Genomic DNA, 25,825 nt, shown 5'->3' with positions numbered 1-25,825 from the left:
AGGAAAATAAGTGAGGACTGATTTTTCCTTAAGCTTTTTTGAGAATCCTGCCACTTTCAAGCAGTTAAGTAAATTAACAAGTTGAACAGATGTATACCTCTTGAAGAAAATGTGCATTCCCATATTCAAGTAGCACCTCTTTGGTGTGAAGTGTAAGGCCTTGGAAATGCATGAAGAAGCTCTTGAATTCTGTTTATCATCCTGTTTCCCTTCCCAGCCATGAACATGCCTCTTGTTTTGAATGAGAAGAGAATATTGGGGTATATCACACAGGGCAAGAAAAAAAGCTGCAAGAATGTGATTCAGCTGCAGTTTTGCATCTTAATAGTATGCTTGGTAGTATTAAAAAATACCTCTTTTTCTTCTTCATAGTTAGCTGTGATTACTACCCTCCTGTCATATGAGCTAGCTTTTTTTCATATTCCAAATACCTCCTGTTTTCACAAAATAATATCATGTAATTAGAGCAAGTCATCAAGATCTAAAAACCTGTGAAGCTGGAATTTGCTGCTTCATTGAAATTAAAATATTTTAGAGACTTCAGTTTTCCCCAAAAAACTGAGAACTAGGGAAAAATAACAAATCTGTCATTTTATTTTTACTTTGCAGTGGAAATTCTTGGTTTTCCATTTTGACGTATTGAAAAATTTCATTTTGATACAGTGAGTCAGTCATTTCACACACTGCCTTGTGTATTCTTTCACTGGATGAGTGCCCACTGCTTCAGATTGGGTCAGTTTACCCTTGTGAAGTTGCTGTATATCCTTGACTTGACTTCTTGAAGCTGCAGATTGATGCCTTTTATTCTTTGATGAAAGAAAGAAAACAGACTTAGAGCTGTAAGGACAGAATTACTGCACCATAGCGGTTACTCTGTGTCTCGTCTTTGTAGCTGGGCTGCTTGTTCCACTTTTGTGTGAAAGTGTAATTATTCAGTCATTTACACACTTCTCTTTCCTGTTTCTGGTAAAAAAAAAGTGGTACTTGATGGAGGCAGATGCTTAAAAGGGATTGAAATTCTAATAAAAGCAGCATCAAATTGTCACAGTCATTCTGAGTCTGGATGTTAGAACCAACAAACTAGCACAGGGCAGCTCAGAAATAGCCTTTTCTCATAGCTCAGCTTAGGGTAATGAAGTAGAGAACACTTCAAAATTGGTTGGTGTTGAAATGGTTACAGAAATGGCATTGTAGTGCTAAGCCATGAAAGGTGAGAACCTTCAACTCCACAGTCAGATCCCACTTTACACAAACTGAACTCTTCTGGAGAGGAATGTTTTCTTTGTAAGTGGTAATTTGGAATAGGTTTGTAGAAACCACAGGGAGGAGAGTAGGTATGAATGAGATACTGATGCTAGCCTGTGGGATCTGTTTTTGGGGGCTCTGCTGTCGTGGTCAGAAAGGAATTTATATTGCCAAGGAACAGTGATGTTTCTTCTTGCGCCTCTTTTTTCCCTCTCTTGGTGCCATGGAAGGTGGTCAGGTTCCCAGGATCATTAGGGCATTTTGCCTAAATAATCTGTCTTCTATTGCAAGGTTTACAACAGTGATGCATCTTTGCTCTTTTCCTGTATTGTTCCTGTGTTTTACTGTGCTGTTGGAGGATTTGGTGTTTTTTCTTGTGTTAAAGGTCTTGAGATATGTTTGGCTCATAATGCCATAAACATGGAAATGAGGGGGCATATAGTAGATATTATTGTGTAGTGTTTGTGGCTAAAAGCTTGATATACTATTGCAGACAACTAAAATTGGTGATTAACATATATCCTTTCTGTTTTTTTCTGAGGGACTGTTCATTTTGTGGGAGTGCTTCTGGGGTATAATTTTTAGGAATGAAGTGAGCATGGAAGAGTGAACTACCAAGAGAGAGGTAATTGGAAAGGGTCAAGCATACATTAGAACAGCATGTTTCCAATGTGGGAAAGGATCTGGAGGGACTAGAAACAGACTTGTGGGGCACTAGCATTTTGTACGCCCAAGACCATGTAGGCATGCCTGACTGGGCTATTTAAGCATCCAGAGGAAGGAATAATAGTGGGAGGTGTACGGCGACAAGGGAGTCAGTTGGCATGTGAAATCCATAGGTAATTTACCAATATAAAGAGTTAACTGTAGGAGGCTTTCTGTAACACAAACATTGACGTTGGGCATAAGGTTGAAACAGTAGCAATGACAGCTGCCCAAAAAGCTGCCAGGCAGACTCAGCTCTTTTGTTACACCGCTGGTTGTGTAATAAAGCAATTACAGATTTGTTAGCAGTTAGTGCAAGCAGCTGAAAATTTTTCTCTGAAGCACCTTATTCTGGAACTGCTCCAGTGATAATGAGACGGGTTGGACAACCTGACCCATTGCAGTGATTATTATAGTCTACTATTAATTCTTCTACAAGTGTAAGGAAATACTACTTTCTCAGCCCCCTACATTAATTATTGACCCCACCACTGAATAATTCACTGTTGTTTTGTGCAGTAACGATGCATAGGTTTGGGAAGTACCATCCCAGAGCCTCAGTTTTATGTCTCAAAGCCTTTAAAGTCTATAGAGAGTACTTTCAGAAGACAGATAGACATGTAGATTATTGGAACTGTAGCATTTTGTGGTAGTTTGGATACAGGTAAATACCTTTTCTAGCTGAAAAAAATTGTCTTCTTTTTTTGCTAACTGTGAAATGGATGGATTAACTGAAGAGTAGCCTCTGAGATATGCAAGTAATTTTATTTATTAGCTTGTGTCCTCAAGGAGGACATGGAAGGAAAACCTGTACCCCTAATCAAGGGTGGATACAGCCAATACAGAAATGGTCTGTTCCAGTGTCAGTTGGCCACCAGTTCTTGAGCTCCACTTGATGATGCTAATAGGAGAGCTGTATGGGGATTAGAGCTTGCAGAGTCCCCACATTTACTTTTGTATATAGCATGAAAATAATTTGTATTGGAACTGGGTACAACTGGGACAGTCCTCAACCTGCAGGTTCTATCAGTAGAAAATTATATTTATCCAACAGCTGAAAAGATAATGTTAAACCACCTGGGGTTCATGCCCACCCCGAGTTACGGCTGTTAGTAGCAGGGCATTTTGCTAGTTTAAGTGAGGCTGTAGCATGGAAAATTGCTCCTGCTCCACAGTTTAGCAGCATCACTGCACTGTCTTCCAGGCAGTGTTTGCATCAACTCTGAGGCACAGTTTGGCATCTGTTTGGCCTCTCAATAGTTCGCTTTTCAATAACCATTATGAAATGTGGTTTAGTGTAAAGCTGTTTCTCCTCAAGTGATTTGACAGCTTTCCCAGTGATCCCAGAGGGATGACCAGCTAGGACTTTTTCCCCAGCTCTGAGCCAGCTGTCCCCTGGGCTGGACAGGGTGTAGCTGTGTGTACTTTGGCTCTGCACAACTAGTGAGTGAAGACATGGACTGTCCTTGGCGGCCTGCAGGCCTTTGATGTAGGGCCACATAATTTGAAGTGAGGAGCCAACAGCTCAAGTGTCATACAACAGTGCTGTATCAGGGCTGATGAGGGCACTCACACTTGAGCTTATTTTAGACATGTTCAACAGAGACATCTGCCTTTGAGCTCGCCATCCTATGGTCCTTTTGCAGGTAATGGAGAGAAGTGTGTATAGTGTTTCTTATCCTGTGACAAAAAATGACAAGAACCAAACCAAACCAAACCAGTTTTGTCCCATTTTCTGTTTTGTCCAGAGACAAAACCTGTGGTGAGAAACTCAAAGACACTCAGACTTTTTGTAAACAGACTATGAGGGTAGGGAGAGGTGGGGTAGATATCAGAGGAGGGGGTACTGAAGGGCTAGTTCAAACATTGCGTTGAGGTACTTTGTGTTCCTGTGACTTCTCAGATGGTGGGCATACGCTCTGGTTCACATGCAAATTTTGCCCGAGTCTCACCTATTTCAGGCATGTGATATCTTCTGTGTATTGGTGGGGAGGGGAAATCATGTATGTCCTGCTGTCCTCTGTTTTTCCTGGGCACTGAGCTGCGTCTCCTGACACAGGGAAGCAGTTCGCCGTGCAAGGAGGGTCAGTAGCACCTGCTTGGTCCTGTAAAGCTGAAGCAAGCAAATAGCCATGGTGGCCATGTAAGATTTCTTGGGCATTGAGTAGCCACATCCTGTGGCTCTTTTGCCCTCCCTTTTGCCAGTCAGCTACTGCTGACCCACCATGACTGTTGATTGCTGAAAAGCATTTTATGCCTGTCCTGGGTTCAGCAGTCGCAGTCTTTTTTCTCCTTCTTGGTAGCTGGTGCAGTGCTGTGTTTTGACTTTCGGCCTGGGAACAGAACTGATAGCGATGTTTTGGTTTGGCCAAGGACTTTGTGAGCCTCATGCTCTGCCAGGGAGGAGGGGAAGCCAGGAGGAAGCAGAGACAGGACACCTGACCCAAACTGACCAAAGAGGTATTCCATACCACAGCACGTCATGCCCAGGATGTAACTGGGAGTTAGCCGGAAGGGCTGGGAGACTGCAGGGTTGGAGGAGGTATCGGTCAGAGCTTGGTCGGGCTGGGGGGGTGAGTTATCGGTCGGCTGGTGGTAAGATGATGTATTCTCTTCCCTTGTTATTTCCTTTATCATTATTATCATTGGTGGTAGCAGCAGTGATCTGTGTTATACCTTAGTTACTAAACTGTTCTTATCTCAACCCGTGGGAGTTGCATTCTTTTCGATTCTCCTCTCCGTCCCTCCGGGAGTAGGGGGAGGGAAAGAAGGGGGGGGGTGTGTGAGTGAACGAGTTACCTGACTGGGTTTAAACCACGACAATGCCTTTTCCAAAAAAGTAAAGAGAGCAGTCTTTGGAAAATGTAAAACATCAAAATAGTTAAAAGCTTTAAAATTAACACATTCTTTGCCTCCCTACTTGGAAGTGATATGCAAGCCATATGCTAGTTGCCACAGTCTTCCTCTGTCTGGAAGCAAAAGATGTCTCTTTCCTATAAGGCCTCACTATTTCTCCAAGGAATTTATCCACCCTCATTTCAATTTAAATAATACATTAGGTACTTAGTGACTACAATAAGCAGAAAATTTAAAATGTGCATTGTCTTAAAAATAAAAAAAAACTCATTATTTTAAAACAAATCGCGAGATACCCTTCAATTACCCGAGGGAAAGTAGCTGAAGGAAAGACATACTGCCCTCAGGTTGTGGGGAAGAAGGTAGGATTAAAAAGGATATACTTGCAAACCCAATTAATGCTTTTTATCTGATCTATCAAGAAAAGCGATCATGTTGAGCACTGGGATTCATTGAGCACTGAGACAGGAAAGGTTAATGAGGATGAGGGTTAGTGCAATGGACACAAAATGCTAAGAATTTACAGTATCAAAGTCAAGCCAGACCCATCTGATAGCTTTCTGTGATAACTGATTATATAGAAAAACATAATCAATCTGTATTTTCAGTAGGACACTTGAAATGGTGTCACATGGAGAATGACCCTTTCAGTACAGGAGGAAGGGAATTTTCAGCAGTAGATAGGAAATTGCTAAAGCAAATACGACAAAAAGTTTCACTGCAAGTAGAAGCATCAGGCTGAAGGGCAGTTCCTAGCTGAACTTTTTAATGTATTTCAGCTCCCATGCTTTGGCACAGACTAGGATTGCAATAATTAGAGCGTGAGCTAAACTTGGGGAAAGAGTGCCAGTGCAAAGGATAATCAGGATAATAAACAGATGAACAGAAAGACTCGAAATTTTTTTCCATAAAATGATAACTTGCTGATCACAGCATGACCATTAGATGCCAATATAATCCAGCTGTGACAAAGACACATTTGTTTCGAGTCTGTATCAGGTGATGTTTCCAGCAGAGATGAGGAATTACCTTACTAGAACATGGCTTATTTACTTCGGCAAGAACACTGTGAAAGGATATACTTTCTGTCTATAAATAGATCAATGGTAGATGCAGGTGGGGGAAATAATTAAGTCCAGGAAAAGTTTTGATACAAGAACTTCAGACTGAACAGGAATAAATTTAACCTGAAACTCAGAGAAAAATGGAAACCATTTGCGAAGTGTGGTTCTGTAGTAGTTTTGCAAAGAGAATAGTATGAACAAAATACCTAGCCAATATTAAAGTGAATCTGGATCAGGTTATAAATAGGATTGTGTCATATATATGCCCATAGCAGCAGAGGGTTGAACATGATACCCTTGAGGCTCTTCTTAATTTTTCAATCCTGTTTTCCTAATCCCTGGCACAGAGTAGACACAAGATCATGAAGATGGTAATGATTTTTTTTCAGTAAGGTATTGTTTGTATTTCTATGGAAATTCTCTGAAGTCAGAGTTCTTCTTGCGCAGTAATATGACTCATCACCATCTTCTGGAATATTTTATCATTTAACATTTCCAGTGTTTTCCTCAGAACATTTCGTACTTTCATGTGAAATCCTTTGTTGGGTCCACAATGAAAATACAGCAGTTGATTAGTTATCATTATGCAGGAACTTAGGGAGATGTACAATTAGCAGGACTAACTCCTGGACTATGGTAGATCAGGCTTGTGGAAGACCTCTACTTTCAATGCCATCTTTCTCCCGCAGCACAGAGTAATCCCCAAAAGGGCAGATTATGGAGGCAGCACTCTGAGAGTAGCAATAGACTTCTCTTGCTTTACCTGTTAAGTAGATTTAATCAAACTGTGCTCTATCCTTTAAATTGGAAAGGACCAATTAAAGGGTGTGATTCTTCTCAGTTTACTTCAGATATTTGCATTGTACATGCTTACTTCTGAACTAATTAGATTACACTCCCCATGTGCTCAGGGGAGAGACTTTTAAGGCGCCGTTAATTCTGACCAATTTTGCTTAATTCTGACTAATTTTTACATTCGGCTAAAACAAATTGCAGTCTAGAATTTCCCATTTCTTTCCATGAAATATAGGAGAATCCTGGAGCAAACAGTTCAGTCCTCTTTACACAGCAGTTCATTAACTTTGCCATAGCAGGTTCTAGAAGTAGATTGTACCAGCAGACTAAAAAAGGGAGTAGGCAAACACGTGAACAGTGGGTCCATGAGCAGATGCTAAACAAAATAGGCAGGAATGCACTCCCTAGCATCCTCAGCAGAACAGTGTGGATGTCCAGGAAGCAGGATGCTGAATTTCAGAAAGTGACTGGACTTACTTGATCTCTTGAAATAGCACCTTGTCCTGTTGTTGCTGTCAGAGATGCTGCTGGGCTGGATGGATGGTTGATTGGACTGAGCAGGGCATCCCTTTTAGAATTGTAGAATCATAGAATGGTGACGGTTGGAAAGGACCTAAGATCATCAAGTTCCAGCCCTCCTGCCATGGGCAGGGATGGCTTAGACTAGACCATGTAACCCAAAGCCCTGTCCAACGTGGCCTTGAGCAGTGCCAGGGATGGTGCATTCACAACTTCCTTGGGCAACCTGTTCCAGTGCCTCACCACCCTTATAGTAAAGAAGTTCTTCCTTATATCCAGTCTAAACTTCCCCTGTTTTAAGTTTTAACCTATTACCCCCTGTCCTATCACTACAGTCCCTAGTGAAAAGTCCCTCCCCAGCATCCCTATAGGCCCCCTTCAGATACTGGAAGGCTGCTATGAGGTCTCCACGCAGCCTTCTCTTCTCCAGGCTGAACAGCCCCAACTTTCTCAGCCTGTCTTCATACGGGAGGTGCTCCAGTCTCCTGATCATCCTTGTGGCCCTCCTCTGGACTTGTTCCAACAGTTCCATGTCCTTTTTATGTTGAGGACACCAGAACTGCACACAATAGTCGAGGTGAGGTCTCACAAGAGCAGAGTAGAGGGGCAGGATCACCTCCTTCGACCTGCTGGTCACACTCCTTTTGATGCAGCCCAGGATATGGTTGGCTTTCTGGGCTGTGAGCGCACACTGCTAGCTCATGTTCAGCTTCTTGTTGACCAAATGTCCTTATATTCTGTCTTTATATTCAGATGTCCTTATGTTCTGGACCCCGTATTACCAAACGTGCTTGGTTGCTCGTTCGCTAATAAACATTGATTGTATCTAATATGCTTAAGTATGAACCATATCCTAATTGAACTATTTTATGTTTCAAATTTTCATAAAAGCCCTACTTTTTCTTCAGTATTTCTTTCCAACATCTCTGCTTTCTTACATCTCACGAGTAAGAGGGAAGCAGGTTTCGATTGCTATAGATGGAGCCTTATTTTTTTTTTGCAAGTGCTCATTTCTACAGAGATTCCTTTTCTTTACATTAAGGCAGTAAGAACTTGCATATTTGTCTCATGCAGAGTATCTTAGCTTTCTATAAGAGCATTTAAGTATAAGATTGCTTCCAGTGGTAAAGTTCAGTTAATGTGATGTAATCTCTTCTACTTTTTTCTCTCCTGCCTTTCTTCCTCGCTTCCTGCCTTCTTCCCCTTGTCTCAGCAAAATGCCTGGCTCTTTAAGCCCTTCACACCCTGTTTCAGGCCCACAATTTGCTTTAAACTGATGTTTGGGCAACCAGCTCATGACTGAACTGCTGGATGCTCTGCTTCCTGATTGAACCCCAGTTCATGTAAATGGTGTAATCTGTGAATTTTGTAATATCTAAAGTGTCATCCTGATTTAATGTACCATGTCTTAAATCAGTTTTTCAGTATCCTTTGTACCACGTACTTGCTGAAGGTTTTGATAAAAAATATAAAGCTTTTCATGCTTTTGTAGTGTTAGGCTGTTTGAGTATGCATCTACAATAGCATTACAGTACAAATCAGGAGTGTGTATGCAGTGTGACTCTCCTAATTGCCTCCATTTGCTATACTGTGGTCTGTAGCCTGAAGTGGTTTTGCAGTACCCAGCTGGATTGATTTTGGATTAAGGTAATCTGGAAACTGCTCTGCAGGAGCACACCTGGTATAATCCAGCTGCTGAAGCGCTTCAGGTCCATGGGTTATTGTAGATATTTTGTCTTCAGCTCTACTGTTTGCTGAAGTAGATGTAGGTATTGTGGCTGGAAATTAAGTAGCTACATATAAATATATTAGGCACAGGGGTACACTTAATCTTCTTTTCCATCTAACGGGGGCAGAATATATGCCTGCTTACATGAGCTTGTGCTGGTCTGAAAATCAAAGACAATATTTTTAAAAAAATCAGTCACTGGATTTATTGCTCTTTCTGTCCTCCTGCTTCTAAGCCTGAGATGTCTCAGATCAGCCTTGTCTAGGAGCGGGGCTGTAACAAACACTAAGCTAGTTTGCAAAGTGGCTCTGAGAACGTTCTGACAGATGTGTTCCTGGAAATCTGTTGGAAGTTCTTGCTATACCTGTATAGCTCTTTGGTAAATTACTTAGAAATGAAGCATCTCTCTGAACTCTTTACTTGGAACTGCCCTCCTTTAAAACAGACAATGTTTAAATGGTAGGCATCTGTCTTACTATTAAATAGCAACCTAATTGCTATTATTGTGTGTGGCCTCCTGACAAATGCTAACACACCTACCCTGATGTTAACTGTAAAGCAGGGCAGCATTACTTTCTGGCATTTATATAGCTGGATATAAGAGGATGAAATGATGCTGTTACAGGAAATATGTGAACTTGTATTCTGTTGTCCTAGTACATTTTGGTCTTCAAACTGGGATTTACCCCAGAATAAGTTTTCTTTAAATTATTGAAAACATTATAAAACTTTGATATTTGATATTTATATATTACAGTGTGCTGGCAGAATTTCCAAAGAAATGGTTATACAGAAACAAATGCCAATCCCAGACATATTGCTTAAAAAGTATATCTGAAGATGTAAGTTAGCTGCTTTGTGAAGGCTTTAATTTGTCCTTATGTTTCTGTAGCTATATTTAAAATGGCCAAGGGAAAAATACAGGTTTTAGCTGTATCTGGAATCAGTAGGAGAAAGAAAAGAGATATATGGGCATTTCATTTTTTATATTCGTAGTCCAATAATGACTCTCACTCATGTATACAAGTGTCTTGAAGTCATTGGCTTTATATTTTGTTCCAGAGCAATCTGAAGTTCAGTAATGCACTTTGAAATAGTCGACAGAAGCTAAATTCTGTTTCCCCTTGTGCCAATTCCTTCAACTCAGGCAGTATTTTTGTAAAGACTTCACTCTGCAGCAGTGTAAAGAAAACTCAGTATCAAACTTCCTGTCTTTTCTTCAAGAGACAACTATTTTGTCACCAAAAGAAAGTACAAGCAGAGAACTGCAAGGAGCTGGTTAGGGAAACCTGAAACATGCAAAGTTATTCTTTTAAAAAATCACATGCTAGTCCTCCAGAAGTGCTCATTACACTCCCAGAGTAAAGTCTAAACCTACCTGTGCCGAGTAGGTTTAATATTTGTCCAATTGACACAGTATTTATGAATACCTCAGTGTGTTAAAATTATGTTAATTTTGGTCAGAAGGTATCTGGTGCTGTGGCTATGAGAGCACAGAAGCTGAAGCAAGGATTGCTGAAAGAAGAGTAGTTAGTTAGTATTTGCAAGTGCATGTATTAACCAACACATCCCCTTTTGTGTGTGACTTAGACTAAATAATTACCTTGACGACACTCTTTCTTTTGCTGTTTTATATTTTGGTTTTAGATTTTCTTCTTTTTTTTTTTCTCTAAGGATTGGATAAAAGCTGCTTTAGATCTTTTACTGTGATTACTTTTCTTGATTACTGTGGATGAGATTGCAGTATGGTGATGTAGTAATCCCCCTGTTATATATTGCATTGTATAAAAATACAGGATATACTTTCAAAAATGAAACAACTGTAGCTGGCATTTTTATTCAACTTTACTAGCATTTAGCTTCCTAGCAATTGCATTAAAACATTTATTCAATATTATGTCAGCCAAACTAGTTGGATTTCTTGTATGCAAGGAGGTGAAACCCAGTTTAATTTCTACAGGTAATCAACAATATGAAGATTGTGTTTATAACGTAAGAATGTTATATTTAATTTGAAATGCTTTTGTTTGCTGCAGTTTTCTGTTCTACAAGATTCCAACTTTTATTTCAAATGGCACTTTCTATTATGTTTGCAAACTACAAGAATAAAGCAGGAAAACTTTTATTTGTACACTTCTGAGTTAAGACTCATCTCTGTAGCAGAGCGATTTTATATCTCCCATTAAACATGCATTTAGAAACAGACATAAAGGGACTTATTCATACCTCCAAAGTGTATTTTCATGGTTTCAGCAGACTTTAGATGAGGTTCTAAATGTATTTTCCAAATCAGAAGAGATACAAATTGAATCCAGTTTAATCTGTGACTGCACTATAGACAAAAGCTTGTAGAAAAGACTGGATAAATACACATAAATCATCTTTGCCCCTGTAGAAATGCAACGATTCAAAATTTTTTTCCACCATAAAATTGGATGCTCCTTTTTTCTCTCCTTCTCTAGGCTGAAGTCATCACTCTGTTATTTGAGTCTTTAAAAATGTGGTACCCTGAGAGTTTCTCTTCCCCCAGTGAATCTCGCATCCCCCATCTTTGGGTGCACTGGAATTTCTCTCTTCTCCTCTGGGTTCTGACTTGACCAGCGTACTTTATCTTCTTGGTGGCTCCTGAGGAATGTGGTGATTCCTCAAAATAAAGGTGTCTGATGACAGTCTGCCTCCTCCACTGTCTGTGTTCCCCCTAATGCGATGTGCCTTTTGCTAAGTAACTGGTTTTAATTCTTCCTACAGCTTTTTTTCATAGCCTAACATCATGAAAGCAATAACATTAAGGAAGAATTATGGCTAGTAATAACTCCTGTATTAATTAAAACTTGTTAGACTTACGGTCTTTTGCTGTTGAAAAGTTGTCTGATGCCTCAGATACATTCCAAGTGATACATTGAGGGCATGAATATGCATGAATGAGTATTTTGCTTCCCTGTCTGCATCTACAAGAAAAACAGGTAATGCATCAAACAGAGAAAAATGCTTGACATTAGTCCCCTCTTCCAGAGTCTTTACCCTTAAAGGTATTGAAAATGTTTGCCTTTTATAGATATTTAACCAAGAATAGTTTCTTTTTTCTTTTTCTTTTCTTTTTCTTTTTCTTTTTCTTTTTCTTTTTCTTTTTCTTTTTCTTTTTCTTTTTCTTTTTCTTTTTCTTTTTCTTTTTCTTTTTCTTTTTCTTTTTTTTTTTCTTTTTTTTTTTTTTTTTTAACTGGTGTACTTGAAGAGTATATATGTTACTGTGGTTATCCTCTTCACTATGACTTCTGAGAGGTGTCTTCTCTTTTGGTTTCTGCCATAACACAGGGCAGAGTCATGAGTTATGGTGCTTCTTGTTTCTGGAGCTCTGCTCTTGCAGTTTGAGAGCTTCCTGCAGGCAGTCCTATACTTCTTCCTCAGCTGTTTTTTTCCTCTCCGCCCAGTTTGTACAAACCTTCATCAAACCAAAGGTTTAGAGCCATAATGGATGCCTTCTCCTCACTAGTATTATTACAAATACTGCTTTTTCCAGTTTTTTAGCATCCGTTTACTCTCAGTGCTCTGACTGGGTATTATTTTATCAGTATTATATAGTCTACACATATATTTGATATATCCGTTTTATATGAGTTTTATATGTGTAACTGTTTTGCTCAGTAGTGTTTCTAGCACCTCAGTGCTTTCTCTCCAACTAGAGTATGGCTTAAAGTCCATTAATGTTCTGTTTGGGTTTTGGTCTAATGATGTGTTCAGTTGCCTCCATTGCCATCATTCCTATCCAGGGTTCCTCCAAAGTCAAGGTGATGTTTTCATCACCTTCTTTCAGCACATTTCATTATCAATAATGATCATTATCAACACTTGTAAAGTGGTGTTACTGTCTTGGTTTGTGCTGTTCACTACAGCTTGTGAAGTTCTGTGTGCTTGGTTTTGTGGATTACAATTAAGTTCCCCATGCCTTTTTCCCTTGTATCTTTTTTGTTGTTTATTTCGTGTACTTGAATGCAGCGAGATTGGAGCCTGACCTGTCTTCGAAGAGGTTCATGTTCAGGTAGAGGGCTTTGCAGGTCAGTCTCAGTTCTGAAGCTTTTATATGTTTATGTAGCTCCAGTACACCCACAACAATTTTTATAGCAATGAATGTATCTTGGTCTTCCCCTAAATACCACCTGAGCATTGTGTCTCTTTTTCCAATCAGTCTGGTCTTTTATCAAGGACTGTTTTAGCTCCCTTCAGTACTGCATGACTGTGTCTAAGCTTTAAATCACTCAGACTGCTCTGTCCTTTTATCTTCTTTTTGTACTCTGTTTAAGATTCTCTCATATCTTTAATATCCACATGGGTCACAACATTCCTTGAACTATTTTTGTGCAGTTCCGTAATTAATCTTTTCTGTCAGAGGTAACGGAAAATAATTAAACACATCAAGTATCTCAGAAGCATTTGTTGTCAGAAATAAAGCTATTTTTATCTTGTCTCCCACTGCTTCTCAAAGTCAAACACTGCTTAATTCTTTTCCAGGTGACCTTTGTATTTTCAGAGACTGCTAGGCTTCAGGAGACTTCAGACTGCTTTCCCATCCCACTCATCTCTTGGTGCTTTAGTTTACTTGGACAGGATGTTGACTGCGGTGGTTGTGCCAGCCTGCCTGTATGGTGGGTGGAGGGGAACAGGCACTTTTCATCTCACTCTTGCCTGGGTGTTAAAAGTGGCTTGAGTGAACTGTGGCCTGGAAGCTTTCCCCTCTGCTGTGCATGTGAATTACTCAGATGCAGGTGGTGACAAGAATCAGGTGAGACGATTGTCCCCCTCAAGGTGTGCACCTGTGTTTGCGCAGCCTTTGATGGTGATGGTGGGATTTGCTGCCTTCCCTCTGGCTGCCATGCCACAGGGCACCTGCTGGGCAAGTGGCCTTTCAAGGTAGGGTGAGTCTGAAGAGAGGCTTAACTCAGGGCTTGTGCCATTACATCTAAGCTTCCTGTACTTCAGAGGAGAGGTTTCCTACAGCAGGCACCTGACAGGATGAGATCAAAGGGGTTTTGGTTTCCTTCTGTCACACTGCAGTCACTCTATGTTTCTCTGCTGCATATCTATCTGTGATAATGCTCACTTATTCTTATGCATACAGTATGTGCTATAATGCTACAGTACAAGCCTTCCCAGGCTTTCATCTGCTATAAAATTCAAAATCAAAGTGCAAAAATAACTCTTATCTGCTTCCTTATCTTTTGGGGTTTTGTTTATTTGTTTGTTTGTTTTTTCCTTTTGCTAATGTTTCTGGAGTACTTGCGGTGCATCTTGATGCCTGTGACTTAGCTTCATGCTTTCTGGTTACCTTCTCCTTTTTATTTTCATGGTTGCAAAGCTCCTGTGATGGGGAGAAACTGTTTTAGCTGGCTGCTGTGCCTTCGGCCAAGTATTTAATGCCATCTTCCGTGCTTTTTCTGTAGAGGTGAGTATGATACCAGAGGCATTGTGCTGGAGTTCATACAATGCTCTACAACGTAAGGTACCTGTTTTATTTTTTTTTCTTCTGTGCATAATCTCTTCCCACTCCTTAAAATAGGAATCGTACTGCTTCCTGCTTTACATATGGCGGGCATAAATTCATTCACATTCGTGATGCATCAGCACGTTAAAATGAAAGCACAGTGTGAAGGGCAGTGTCTAAATAGTATTGAGAAAGGAACTGGAACAAATCTGTGTAGTTAGTTGTGTTTTCTATACTTAAAGCTATAATTATAGCACATTTTATATTAAGTGGTTATAGACTGAAAAATGTTCACTTAGCATTCTGTGTACAATTTCAGACCTAATTCTGGCCCCAGGTTGTTGAGATTCGTCAAAAATACCAAATCTATTGAATTGATCATTTGTGGTAATAAATAAAAAATAAAACTTTAAAAATACATCTTTGGGAAGGAATTACAGAGGAAAAATTAAGTTACTACACGACTACATGACTAACAATATCTGTAGGAAAGTCCTGTGCTTTTTGCATGAAGCTATTGCCTTCAAGTTTTGAAATACGGGGAAAGCCTGAGCAATTTACAGCTGTTACTCAGTATTAAGAATACAATTTGTTTGTGAAAGCGAACATTTGCCCAAAGACTGTGCGGGTAGAACCTACTTGACTTTGGATCTAGGGGTGAAATATTACATAAAATGTAACATCCTTTGTTGTAGTTTTTGATTAAAATATTGGTTTTGATTAAAATATTGCTTTTGATGATATGGGGAAAAACACATTATATTTTTCCCTTCTTAGTACAAGGCACATTCTGATACTAGACTTTCTCATGTCATTCCAATAGCTATATCCATTTCAGAGGGGCTCTTGTTGTAGGACTGAATAATGACATTTCTATTGGAGGTACATCGGCCTGGTTTCTGGTAATCAGAAGCCTTTGCACATCTTTTCCAATTAGCTCTTCTCTTCGTATTGCTAAATGACTTTCAGTAACATTTTCCTATTCAGTTTCATTAACATGCAAGTAGAGAGTTAATACAGGATAGTTCATCTGAGCAGAGAGCAGGGTATTTGTGCAGTTTATTTGTGAAATGAATGGTATTATTGTTGGTTCAGAAAACACAACTTAAAACTGAGACAACTTGTTCTAGAGGAATGAACACAAATTATGGAATAATGATGTGCCCAATTATAATTCTTGATGTGCTCTTGTGAAGGTCATGCATCATGATAGATACAAGTACTGAGAACTTGGAAAATTATACATATCAGTGCTAGAGGCAGGAAGATCTTAATGATTTTGGTCAGGAATTTGGAGGAGTAGTCAGGCAAACAAGTATCTGTGTATTACTAAATTGACTTGGACTATGTCTTGGACTATGGTAGGTCTGTCCTGCATTAGAGTAGGACATGACTGTGTCAGATTCTGAAGCTTGTTTGCCTGTGTTGAATCATTTCTGCTATTACTACAAAGTACTGCAAAACTTTGTAGAACTAGCCTGTGCTATGGCATTGCAGGAGGCTTTTCTGCCTTCATCAAGGGTCAATTTTGGCATTACTGACTGATACATGCAGGCATCTCTTAAAGGCTAATCAAACATGACCAAATCAGTTTCATGAGTTGAGTATAGGTAGACTGCTGTCCAAATAGGTATATTGGGTGGGAAAGTCAGGGGAAGAAGAACTTGAATTGGGACTTTGTCAGAGCCTGAAACATGAATTAAGTACAGACATACAAATGAGCTGAGATAAGGACAAGCTACATCTTGAGACTTCTTTTAATTTTTACGGTGATATAAAACTTCATTATTTTCTTAGCAATGAAAGCATTTTAAGGGTAAGTACTGTTTAAAAGCTTTCCTGACAGTCTGCTCCTGAAGAATAGACACTAGTAAGCACAGACAGCACCCATCCTAATACACAGTTTTCCCAGTAGCAGCTTTTCTCAAGTCTCAGCAGGTTCAAGTATCCCCCCAGGTAGTAGCAGGTAGTATCCCCCCAAAAGCGTCAGTCAGGTGTTTGATATCTAACAAAATGTGCTTCTCTCTGAATACAAATAATAATGACAAGACTACCCAAATTCAGCAGTCTGCAGACCAGCACACAAGTTTTAGCAGTTCTGCTCATAATACATAGGTGACTGCACAACCCTTTGTAGAGGCAGTTTGTAACCAGCCTTTTTCACTAGTGTTTTTTAGCCAAGTGATCTGCCAGCGCTGCACGCCTGTTTGAGCTGACCAGGAACAAACTAAGACCCGTCAGCACCTTGTAAAACCAGGGACATGGAGTTACTGCTGTGTGTCAGTAAGTTACTGGATTGTGGATTGCCATGATCTTAATCCTAGTCAGCTGTGAACTAAAATTAGGTACCAATAAGTAAGTCACTTGGATAAGGAAGTAAAATTTCAGATAAATATAAAGGAACTGATGGTAGGTTGGTTCCTGCTTGTTTTCTCTGCACATGATCGGGGGTGCTAAATGCCAGTTATAGCTAATAGACATCTGGATGGTTTCAGTTGTCCCAGCAGAAGTATGGTGTCATTTGAGCTACCCTAGGATATTCTGCCTATCCTCCAGTTGGTTTTCCAGAAGACCAAGGTCTCCCATTGGGTCCTGAATCATGTCTGCCAGCCTCATTCAGGTAAGACATCTTAAGAAGGTCTAGGCACCTACATTAAATCCTACCACGAATCCATACAGTTATTGGGATGTAGGTAGTGGTCCTGCTGGGTGCAGTGGTATGGCTGCTGTACTGTACTGGGGAATCACTCACTCTGCTCCATTGAGTAGGTTGACTTGGACTGGGATACTGTTAGCTTGGTGTAAGTAGTGCCGTGTGAGACTTCATAGGCTGTTTAGGACATCTTCATTGAAACAGCAGATGGGGCCTATGCCTGCGTCTTTCTGGAATGGCAACTAGATGCCTGTGTTCAGGTGGCTGAGTGGACCCTGAGATCTCCATTGCCTTTAGGGGGAGTTTGGGCATCTAGTTCACATACGGACAGCGAAATATTAGGTGTCTTCTGCTCAAAATGAGGGCCACCCTAGGAGTGGGATTCCTTTGCCTGAAGATGGGTATAGGTGCAAAGTATCATTTGACACATTCTGTCATATGCCAGCTGTTCCTGTGGAGTTGCGAGATGCAACTTAGCATTTATGGGAGACTGACAGCTTTCTGAAACTGGCTGGAATTAGGGCCAGAATACTCTGAAGTCTCTAAAACTGCATTAGACACCTAATTCTAGGCAAATTAATTCTGTCCTAGATTTATATAGACTCTCTGTTCTGTCTGGCTTTTTCCAGCTTTATTTCTATGTGGTTTTGAACTATTTCATTAATCTATGTCCACAGAGCCTGAGGACTTCGATGCACTATTTTCTATGGTTAGTTGTTTTTTTTTAATGGAAATGATACAATTCCCCTTCATGCACACTCCATAGGGTTTCTTCTTGCCTGCTTTCATCTGTCTGTAGAATGTGTCTTGTCTTAACTGGGTAGCAGGTTTTGTCTGTGATTAGTGGAGAGAGATGGACTCCCAAAGAGTGACTTACCCTGCATATCTTAAATATCTTTTCATTTTCTATAGAGGCAGATGAGATAACTTGCTTAGAAAATAAAGTCGGGTGAAAAAATCCCACATTGCTACATTTCATACTTTTTCATTGCAGAGAGGGAGTAAACAGTACCTCCTTATCTGTGTGGAGGGATAACCTGTGGGACACCCTTCCTCCTTTCCTCATGGTAGAATCAAAATTTATGAAAATGCTGGAAGATCTCTCTCCATTGATAGCAATAGGGACATCTGAGAATTATGGGGCAAGTCCTCCGCAGTCCTTGCTGTACAAGTGGGCAGCATACTTGGAAGTGCAGATGACAGAGAAGAAATTGTGTGCTTGAGCATGGTGATGTCTACATTTTAGACAGCAAATGAGTCAGGTCCAAGAGAGAAAGAATATATGGCACCTTTATGAGGGAAGATTTGGGTGTGCAGTGGGTTGCAAATGGTGGCATATTTGTTCCCAGTGGTACTTTCAAAATCATAGTTGAAGAGTTGGGTGTGTAGCATTTTGTCATGATATGTAATGGCTTTTATTCTTTCATCAGGCTAATGGAGCTTCAGTGTGAAGTAAAAACTGAGCCTGTGCTTAGGTCAGATCTCATTTTTGATGTTGGACTTTGAAATAATTTCTATATTAATTTCTCATTAGCATTAAAAACCATTGTATTAATATACACAGATGGTAGGACTGCCTCACATTTATGTGAACTATTGATGTGTTATAAATGAGGGCATGTACATTGAAATTTGCAACTGAGAGCTTGATTTAGGTACAAGCACGTAAGTGTGTACTGTGATTCACAGTCTCCAGGATTGTTCTGTTTGGGTTTTTGTTACCACTCTAAAAGGGCATGGTTCTAGTCTCCTCTAGAGCCAGTGTCAGATCTGCACAGATGTTTTATATATCCTATGATGACTCAAAGGCAGCATCTTTCTGTATGGGGACTGCTGAGCTGAGCCTTGATTATTGATCTTAACTTTAGTTGTCCTTCACTTCCGATTGCTTTTCTCCCAGCAGTGAGAATTCAAATTCTCCAAGAACACTAGAATGATAGAATTCATTATTTTTTGCAGGGTAATTAACAGTGTCTGTGTAAAAAAAAAAATTGTTAATAATTTTAACTGCATAATGTTCTTAGTAATGCTGGCAACTGGAAATCATTGTGGTTCAAAGCTTGATTGGTAAGAGTGTATGAAAAGAAAACTGTGAACAGCATCTATCAATAAATTGATGATAAAATTTGCCAACATACCAACTGCATGGAGTGGAGTTATACAGCTTTCTGTATCCTTCCAGGGAGGGCTAAAAATGTGTGTGACATTTTGATTAGTAATCTGTCATATATATTCATCACACCTGTGACTTTGTATGGCAAGAATATAGGTTCGTGTCATCATAGCACATATGAACAAACATTAACTGATAAGTCTCTAAATACAGATGTAAACTGGGAATAGTTACTAGGTAGGCTTTTTCCTAATGAATAGATCTCATATATTTTACCATTTTATCAATGACCTGGAAAAAGGCATGACAATTTCTACTAAAGTGTTGATGACAAAAAGATGGGATCTTGATTCATAGAGAAGTCAAAATTCTTTGATAAGCTAGATGCAAAGAAAAAGTATGGTTTATGTGGTGAAGGGCTTTAGAGATAGGGTAGTTGAGATGAGCATATGCTTCACAGGGTGATGCTATGGCTACATAAGCAGAAATAATGTATTAAATTGTCTCTGGTTTTACTGCTGGCAAGACTACCAGTGGCATATTATGTCCAATTCTGCTTCTACAGTGTAAGACAGATGATAACAAATTGGAAGAAAATCAAAGGAGAGCAGTGAGAATGGTTAGTGAGCTTGAAGATAATGCCTGAATATAATGCAAGGCTCCCGGAACTTAATCTATTTAGCTTTCAAAGAGAACATCAGGAGACTGTTTCAACTGACTGCAAGACCATGGGAAAGAAATTTGGTAGAAAAGTTCTCACAGTAACAGATAAAATTATACCAAGACAAGTGGTTGAAATCTGGTGCTAGAGGTAAATAGGAAGTTTTAATAAAACAAATTAAATTGAATTATTGGAATAATTTTTCAGGAGGTATGGTAAGTTGTTTTTCATCAGACTTTTTTAAATCCAGATTGGTAGTTTTTCAGTTACTGTGTGTTCTGGTGGAAAGAGAAATAATTTCAAGGGTGATTTTTGTCTTGTATTCTGGGATCTGGGCAGTTCTTAAGAATAGACCTTCCTCCTTTATATATCTCTGAAACAACAGATAAAGTGATATTCCTATAATGAAAATGTACTTTCAAACATATTCAGTTATAAGTATCTTCATTTTTATAAATACTGGAAGTATGTCTGAACTCAAAAGGTAATAAAAGGTGCCTAGCTAAAAATTTGTTCAGTGCCTGGAATAGTATCTTATGGAAAACTGAGATGCTGTTTTCCCTGACTAACTAGTCCCTGTCTAGTGATTTCTAGTTGATACAGGGTATTAATATGGTATTAAAGAAAATTTTATTTAGGAGTTGTAAACTGCTGATAAATGAATACGGCTGAGCCCTCAAATGCTCATGTATATGTTGTTACTATGTGACATGAAGTCAGTACTTGAAAGTAATTGTGTTACTTAAAGTGGAATTTCAGGTGCATTAATTACAGTCTTTCTTTTCAACAGGCCCATGCTAAAGTTTGGCATCTCTACAATGACCATTTTCGTCCAACTCAAAGAGGAAAAGTGTCCATTTCCCTTAGCTCCCACTGGATAAAACCTCAACGTATGACTGAAAAAAACATAAAAGAATGTCAAAAATCCCTCGATTTTGTGCTTGGCTGGTTTGCCAAGCCCATATTTATTGATGGTGACTATCCAGAGAGCATGAGGAGCAACCTCTCATCTCTGTTGCCTGAATTCAGTGAGGTTGAGAAGAAGTATGTCAAGGGAACAGCAGACTTTTTTGCTCTTTCATTTGGAGCTACCCTGAGTTTCCAGCTATTGGACTCCCACATGAAATTCCAGCAGTTGGAATCAATAAGCCTGAGGCAGCTCCTTTACTGGATAAGCAGTGAATATAACAACCCCGAAATATTCATTGTGGAGAACAGCTGGTTTGTTTCTGGTAGCACCAAGAGAGATGATGCCAAGTATATTTACTATCTCAAAAAGTTCATTATGGAAACTTTAAAAGGTAGGGACTGAGGTTGTATTAATATGTGCTTGACAGACTCATAATGCAAAATAGTCTACAGAGACATGTTGAAGAACCAGGCTGAAAACTAATTTTAGTCTTTAACATTCATCTTGGCACTTATGAAATGAGACTCCAAATCCCTTTTCTGGGTTTATTATTTTCAGCTTTTGAAGACCCTTAATATCTGCAGATAGCATTTGGTGAGCTTGATGCTGCTGTCTTGGAAGTCAGTGGGAAAATTTCTGCTGTCTTTGGTGGGAGGAAGTGCAAAACGTGAACTGTATTCTCAGTGGACTTACGGAAATTTACTGTGCTGTTTATTAATAGTTGTGTTCTATCATTTAGATGTATGAACATATGTACAAAACCTAAGACTGTATATATGGGAAGGTAAATACTATGCAATAGGAGTTCCTCTGAGAAACACAGAGGGATGAAAGAATACATTTCTAAATGAAAAATTGGAACCTTTTCATCCTGCATCTCAGTGTTGCCCTTGCACAGGTTTTACATGGGTACAGCTCTGGACATCAATGGCAAAAATCTGGATTTTAAGAATTTTCATTTTCAGTTTTCAGTTTCAGTAAAATCTGAATTTTCAGTTTAAGAACTGAATATTTGAGGTTATGTAATCTACATTATTTAAATTGTTAACCTATTATTTTTTTTTCAAAAGGTAAGAGAAATATGCTACCTCGTATGAGAGTTATTTTCTGTTTTCCCATTTTCTTGTGGCAAAACAGATTTTTTCAATCCTAGTAGTCACCTGTAAGTTGTGGGGTTACCATTTCCATTTTCATTGTCTTTTAATTTCTTAATTTACAATTTAATAATGTATTTACTTGTCTATAGTTTACTGTCTGATTTAAAAAACAGTATTACTGTAGCTGTTAGCTCAGATGAGAAAGCCATTGTTGCATTGCCATTTTTATACAGGGGATAAGCAAAAATGGGTCTCATTTTATTCTCAGCACTCATGAAGATGCAGAGGATTCCCACATCTGTTTCATCTACTATTCCAGAAACCTAATTATTGCAAATAAATTAAATTCCCATCCAGAATGGAAACAATAAAATGCAAACCAGTTACTAACACTTGCAAGTATAGTATTACTAGTTTGGATGAAGTCAGATGAAGGGCTCATTTTCACAGAGGAGTGATATTCCTGTCACCCATATTTCTGTTTAGTTTATAAATTGCTGGACATATAGATGTTCCTTTTAATCACAGCTGGCTAGAAATAGTCTCAATTTGCAGTGTTTCTTTCCTTTTAATGTGCCATTCAGTAAATAATAATAATAACAGCAACAACAATACAGTTATTAATATGTAGTAGTTAATATGACAAGTTTTGTCATACTAACTTAATACCAGCACTTGGCTAAACTTTTTATGGAAAGAAAAGGAAAACAGCAGAGGCAGACTGGATCGGCAGAAGGGACTTTGGCGTCATTATGATGGAAATTATTGCAATTAAATCTTCTGCTGCTAGAATGTGCAAAATTCAGTATAAATACCAAAGTTTCCTATGCGTTATCTGGGGGAATTCAGTTGAGGAAGATCCACAAAAGGCATCATGTTGGCTGTGAGCAGTCTTGTTGGACAACATTAAAGGCCAAAGACAAAGGCACCTGTTTTCTCTCTCAAAGATTTAGGATACATCTAATATAATAAATAAACACTGTAAACAGTGTAATAAAACACTTTAATGTAGAGATTCGTGAGCTATTTACCATGAGATTCACTCCAGCAGTCTAGGGACAGTAAAATGACACTGGAGCTATAACAGAAACAAGGATAATTAATTTAGACCCAGGGTCACACAAAACTGCTTATGTCCATTTCTATGTTAACAAGCAAGTGCAACCCTATTGGACTAAGCCTGTTGATTAGAAAGAGCTGGTGTGGAGGGTCTGGTGTCCACACTGTGTGCATTCCTGAAGACTGTTCCTAGTTTAATTTCACCTGAAAGGAACTGAGAGCATGTATCCTGAGACCACTCTGTGATATGAACCAAAGTGTGATGAGGGAGATCTGCTCAGTATGCTCCTGACGTCAGTTGAAGTGCTGATGTCTGTTCTCACACTGCATGCTGTAGACAAGCTCTGTGGCTCTGGGAAAGGGTCTTTTTATTTGGGATTCACAGCCCTATATTCTTTTACTGTTTACAATATTTTTATATTTATTTATTTATTTATTTATTTATTTTGGTCCCAAATATCATTTAGGGTTGAATAGAGTAATTACAGCTGTAATATAATGTAGTTACATGTTAATTAGAGTTAGAATAGAATAGAATCGTAGAATAGTTAGGATTGGAAAGGACCTTAAGATCATCCAGTTCCAACCCCGCTGCCATGGGCAGGGACACCTCACACTAAACCATGTCACCCAAGGCTCTGTCCAGCCTGGACTTGAACACTGCCAGGGGTGGAGCATTCACAGCTTCCCTTGGCAACCCATTCCAGTGCCTCACCACCCTCACAGTAAAGAAGTTCTTCCTTATATCAGATCTAAACTTCCCCTGTTTTAAGGTTGAACCTGTTACCCCCTGTCCTATCACTACAGTCCCTAATGCAGACTCCCTCTCCAGCATCCTTGTAGGCCCGTTCAGAGACTGGAAGGGTGCTATGAGGTCTCCACGCAGCCTTCTCTTCTCCAGGCTGAACAGCCCCAACTTTCTCAGCCTGTCTTCATACGGGAAGTATGAAGGGCTCCAGTCCCCTGATCATCCTCGTGGCCTCCTCTGGACTTGTTCCAACAGTTCCATCTCCTTTTTATGTTGAGGACACCAGAACTGCACACAATACTCCAGGTGAGGTCTCACAAGAGCAGAGTAGAGGGGCAGGATCACCTCCTTCAACCTGCTGGTCACGCTCCTTTTGATGCAGCCCAGGATATGGTTGGCTTTCTGGGATGCAAGCGCACACTGAAGCCAGCTCATGTTCATTTTCTCATCGACCAAAAGTTGATCGTTTGATGGAGATTGGTTGGTATCTAACCTCTTACTCTAGGGTGATATTCACTTCCCTGCTCTGTCTTTGGTGCAACAAATAGATTGTTCCTTGTAAAGTGGAGCATGTTGACCAGGAGAGCTCTGTGCTGTTGACTAGCCAAGCCATTAGGTCATTATCTAGGGGTTTAACAGGTCTGAATTCAGAGTCTCAGGGAGAATGGGAACAGCCAGGCCCCTGACAGATTGTGACTGAGCTGTTCTTGGGTATGTCCAAAGGCAAAATGTAGATCCCTTCACACCTTCTGCATAGAAACAGGGGCTGAGGGCTTCGCACACCTCACCTTCATGCCTTGTGGTTGAACAGCAGCTGAACAGAAGGTTTTAAGGATCTATATTTGATGCTTATGGGTCTGCCATATTTCCTTGGACTGTTTCTATCCTAGTGAGCTAAACAGCATGTGAGCTGAGCTGCTGTTTAATTTTTAACCCAGTTCTGGCCTGCTTAGTGGAACATTTCTTCATATGATGTGGGGGATTGCTCAGGTCAGGTGTTACTTTCAGTAGGTCTTATGTTTAAGGCCACTCAGAAGTGGTTTCAGAAGCAAGGACACTTTAGGTTTCAGTCAGCCAGTGTTGTGCACCACAGACATAAAAAAAGAGCAGAGAGAGAACAAGGAAAAAGAAAGAGAAAAAAAAGACAATAATTTTCATTGTGGTTTCATGGCGTTTTTTTTTTTGTTTGTTTTCCCTTTTGAGATACTGGTTTGGAAACTTCCAGACTTGTTCAAACTTACAAAAAATTTCCATGTTGCTTCTTTCATAGGTGATACTTACAAGTTAATACATTTTTAAAGAAGGCTTTGAGGAGAATTTTTATGAGGCACTCAGGAAGTGTGGGAGTGCTGTATGATGACTTATAGAAGGGGTGAGATGCTGTTCAAAGAGAAAGGCTCACTGAGACCGGTTCACAAAGTGGACCTGTATTGGCTGTTACTTTACTCTGCTGGTATAGCAGATGTCATCATGGATGCATGGAGAGGTTAAAAAAATATTGGCATCTTCCAAACATAAAAGAATGGTGCCTTTAGGTGGAGAAATACTCCACTTCCTTAAGACATTTTCTCATGACCTGCGATAAAAACTGGGCCGAACTCATTGCTTACTTAACTGCAGTTCATTTAATTGATTCAAACAGGGTTGCAATCAAGAAACCATGTGGTCCTTCATAACTGATTGTAATGAGGTACATTAATAAAAACCAGGAAATTAGTATCTTGATATTCTGGTTGCCTGAAAAATCACTCTTTCAGTGTTACTAGAATGGCAAATATGTTCAGCGAGTAACCAGTTTGGGTTGACAGACGATGGTGATTAATAAAGATAAACTCTATTGGCTACAGAGCCAAACTGGAGTTCAAAAGAACATTTAAGATTGCACTTAAATGCATTGCTCAATTAGGGTGGATCTAATTATGTAATTAAAATAAGCATGCTCCTTTGCGTTTTCCTGAAGCTGAACTTTGCCCAGGCATTTTGGATTTTGCTGAATCTCAGTGTTTAATACAACTAAAAGTGAGTATCATTTGAATCTTAAAACTGTAATGTTGACTAAACTGACAGATGCCAGTAGACCCTGATATTAACTTTCAATATGTGTAGTGATAAAAGTCAAACAACTGACCTAGAACAGACACATATTTTTAGAAACCCTTAAATATTTAAGCTGGAAAATACTATGCCATAAAAGA

General features: G+C 39.4%; 1 protein-coding gene across 1 annotated transcript in view; it reads left to right on the top strand.

Moving 5' to 3' along the window:
• Positions 1 to 25,825, top strand: part of KL (klotho) — a 45,538-nt gene that overhangs the window by 10,145 nt on the left and 9,568 nt on the right. Inside the window, exon 2 of the mRNA XM_062615039.1 lies at positions 20,607 to 21,117. Coding sequence (XP_062471023.1) covers positions 20,607 to 21,117 — 511 coding nt within the window. The remainder of the gene's footprint in view (positions 1 to 20,606; positions 21,118 to 25,825) is intronic.

Source organism: Pezoporus occidentalis, unplaced genomic scaffold (genome assembly GCF_034315485.1).
Source record: "Pezoporus occidentalis ecotype Australia unplaced genomic scaffold, CSIRO_AGI_Poc_V1 ctg18, whole genome shotgun sequence".
Classification (NCBI taxonomy): domain Eukaryota; kingdom Metazoa; phylum Chordata; class Aves; order Psittaciformes; family Psittacidae; genus Pezoporus; species Pezoporus occidentalis.
The sequence above is the reverse complement of the archived record's forward strand: the minus strand, read 5'-3'. Positions and strand labels throughout refer to the sequence as shown.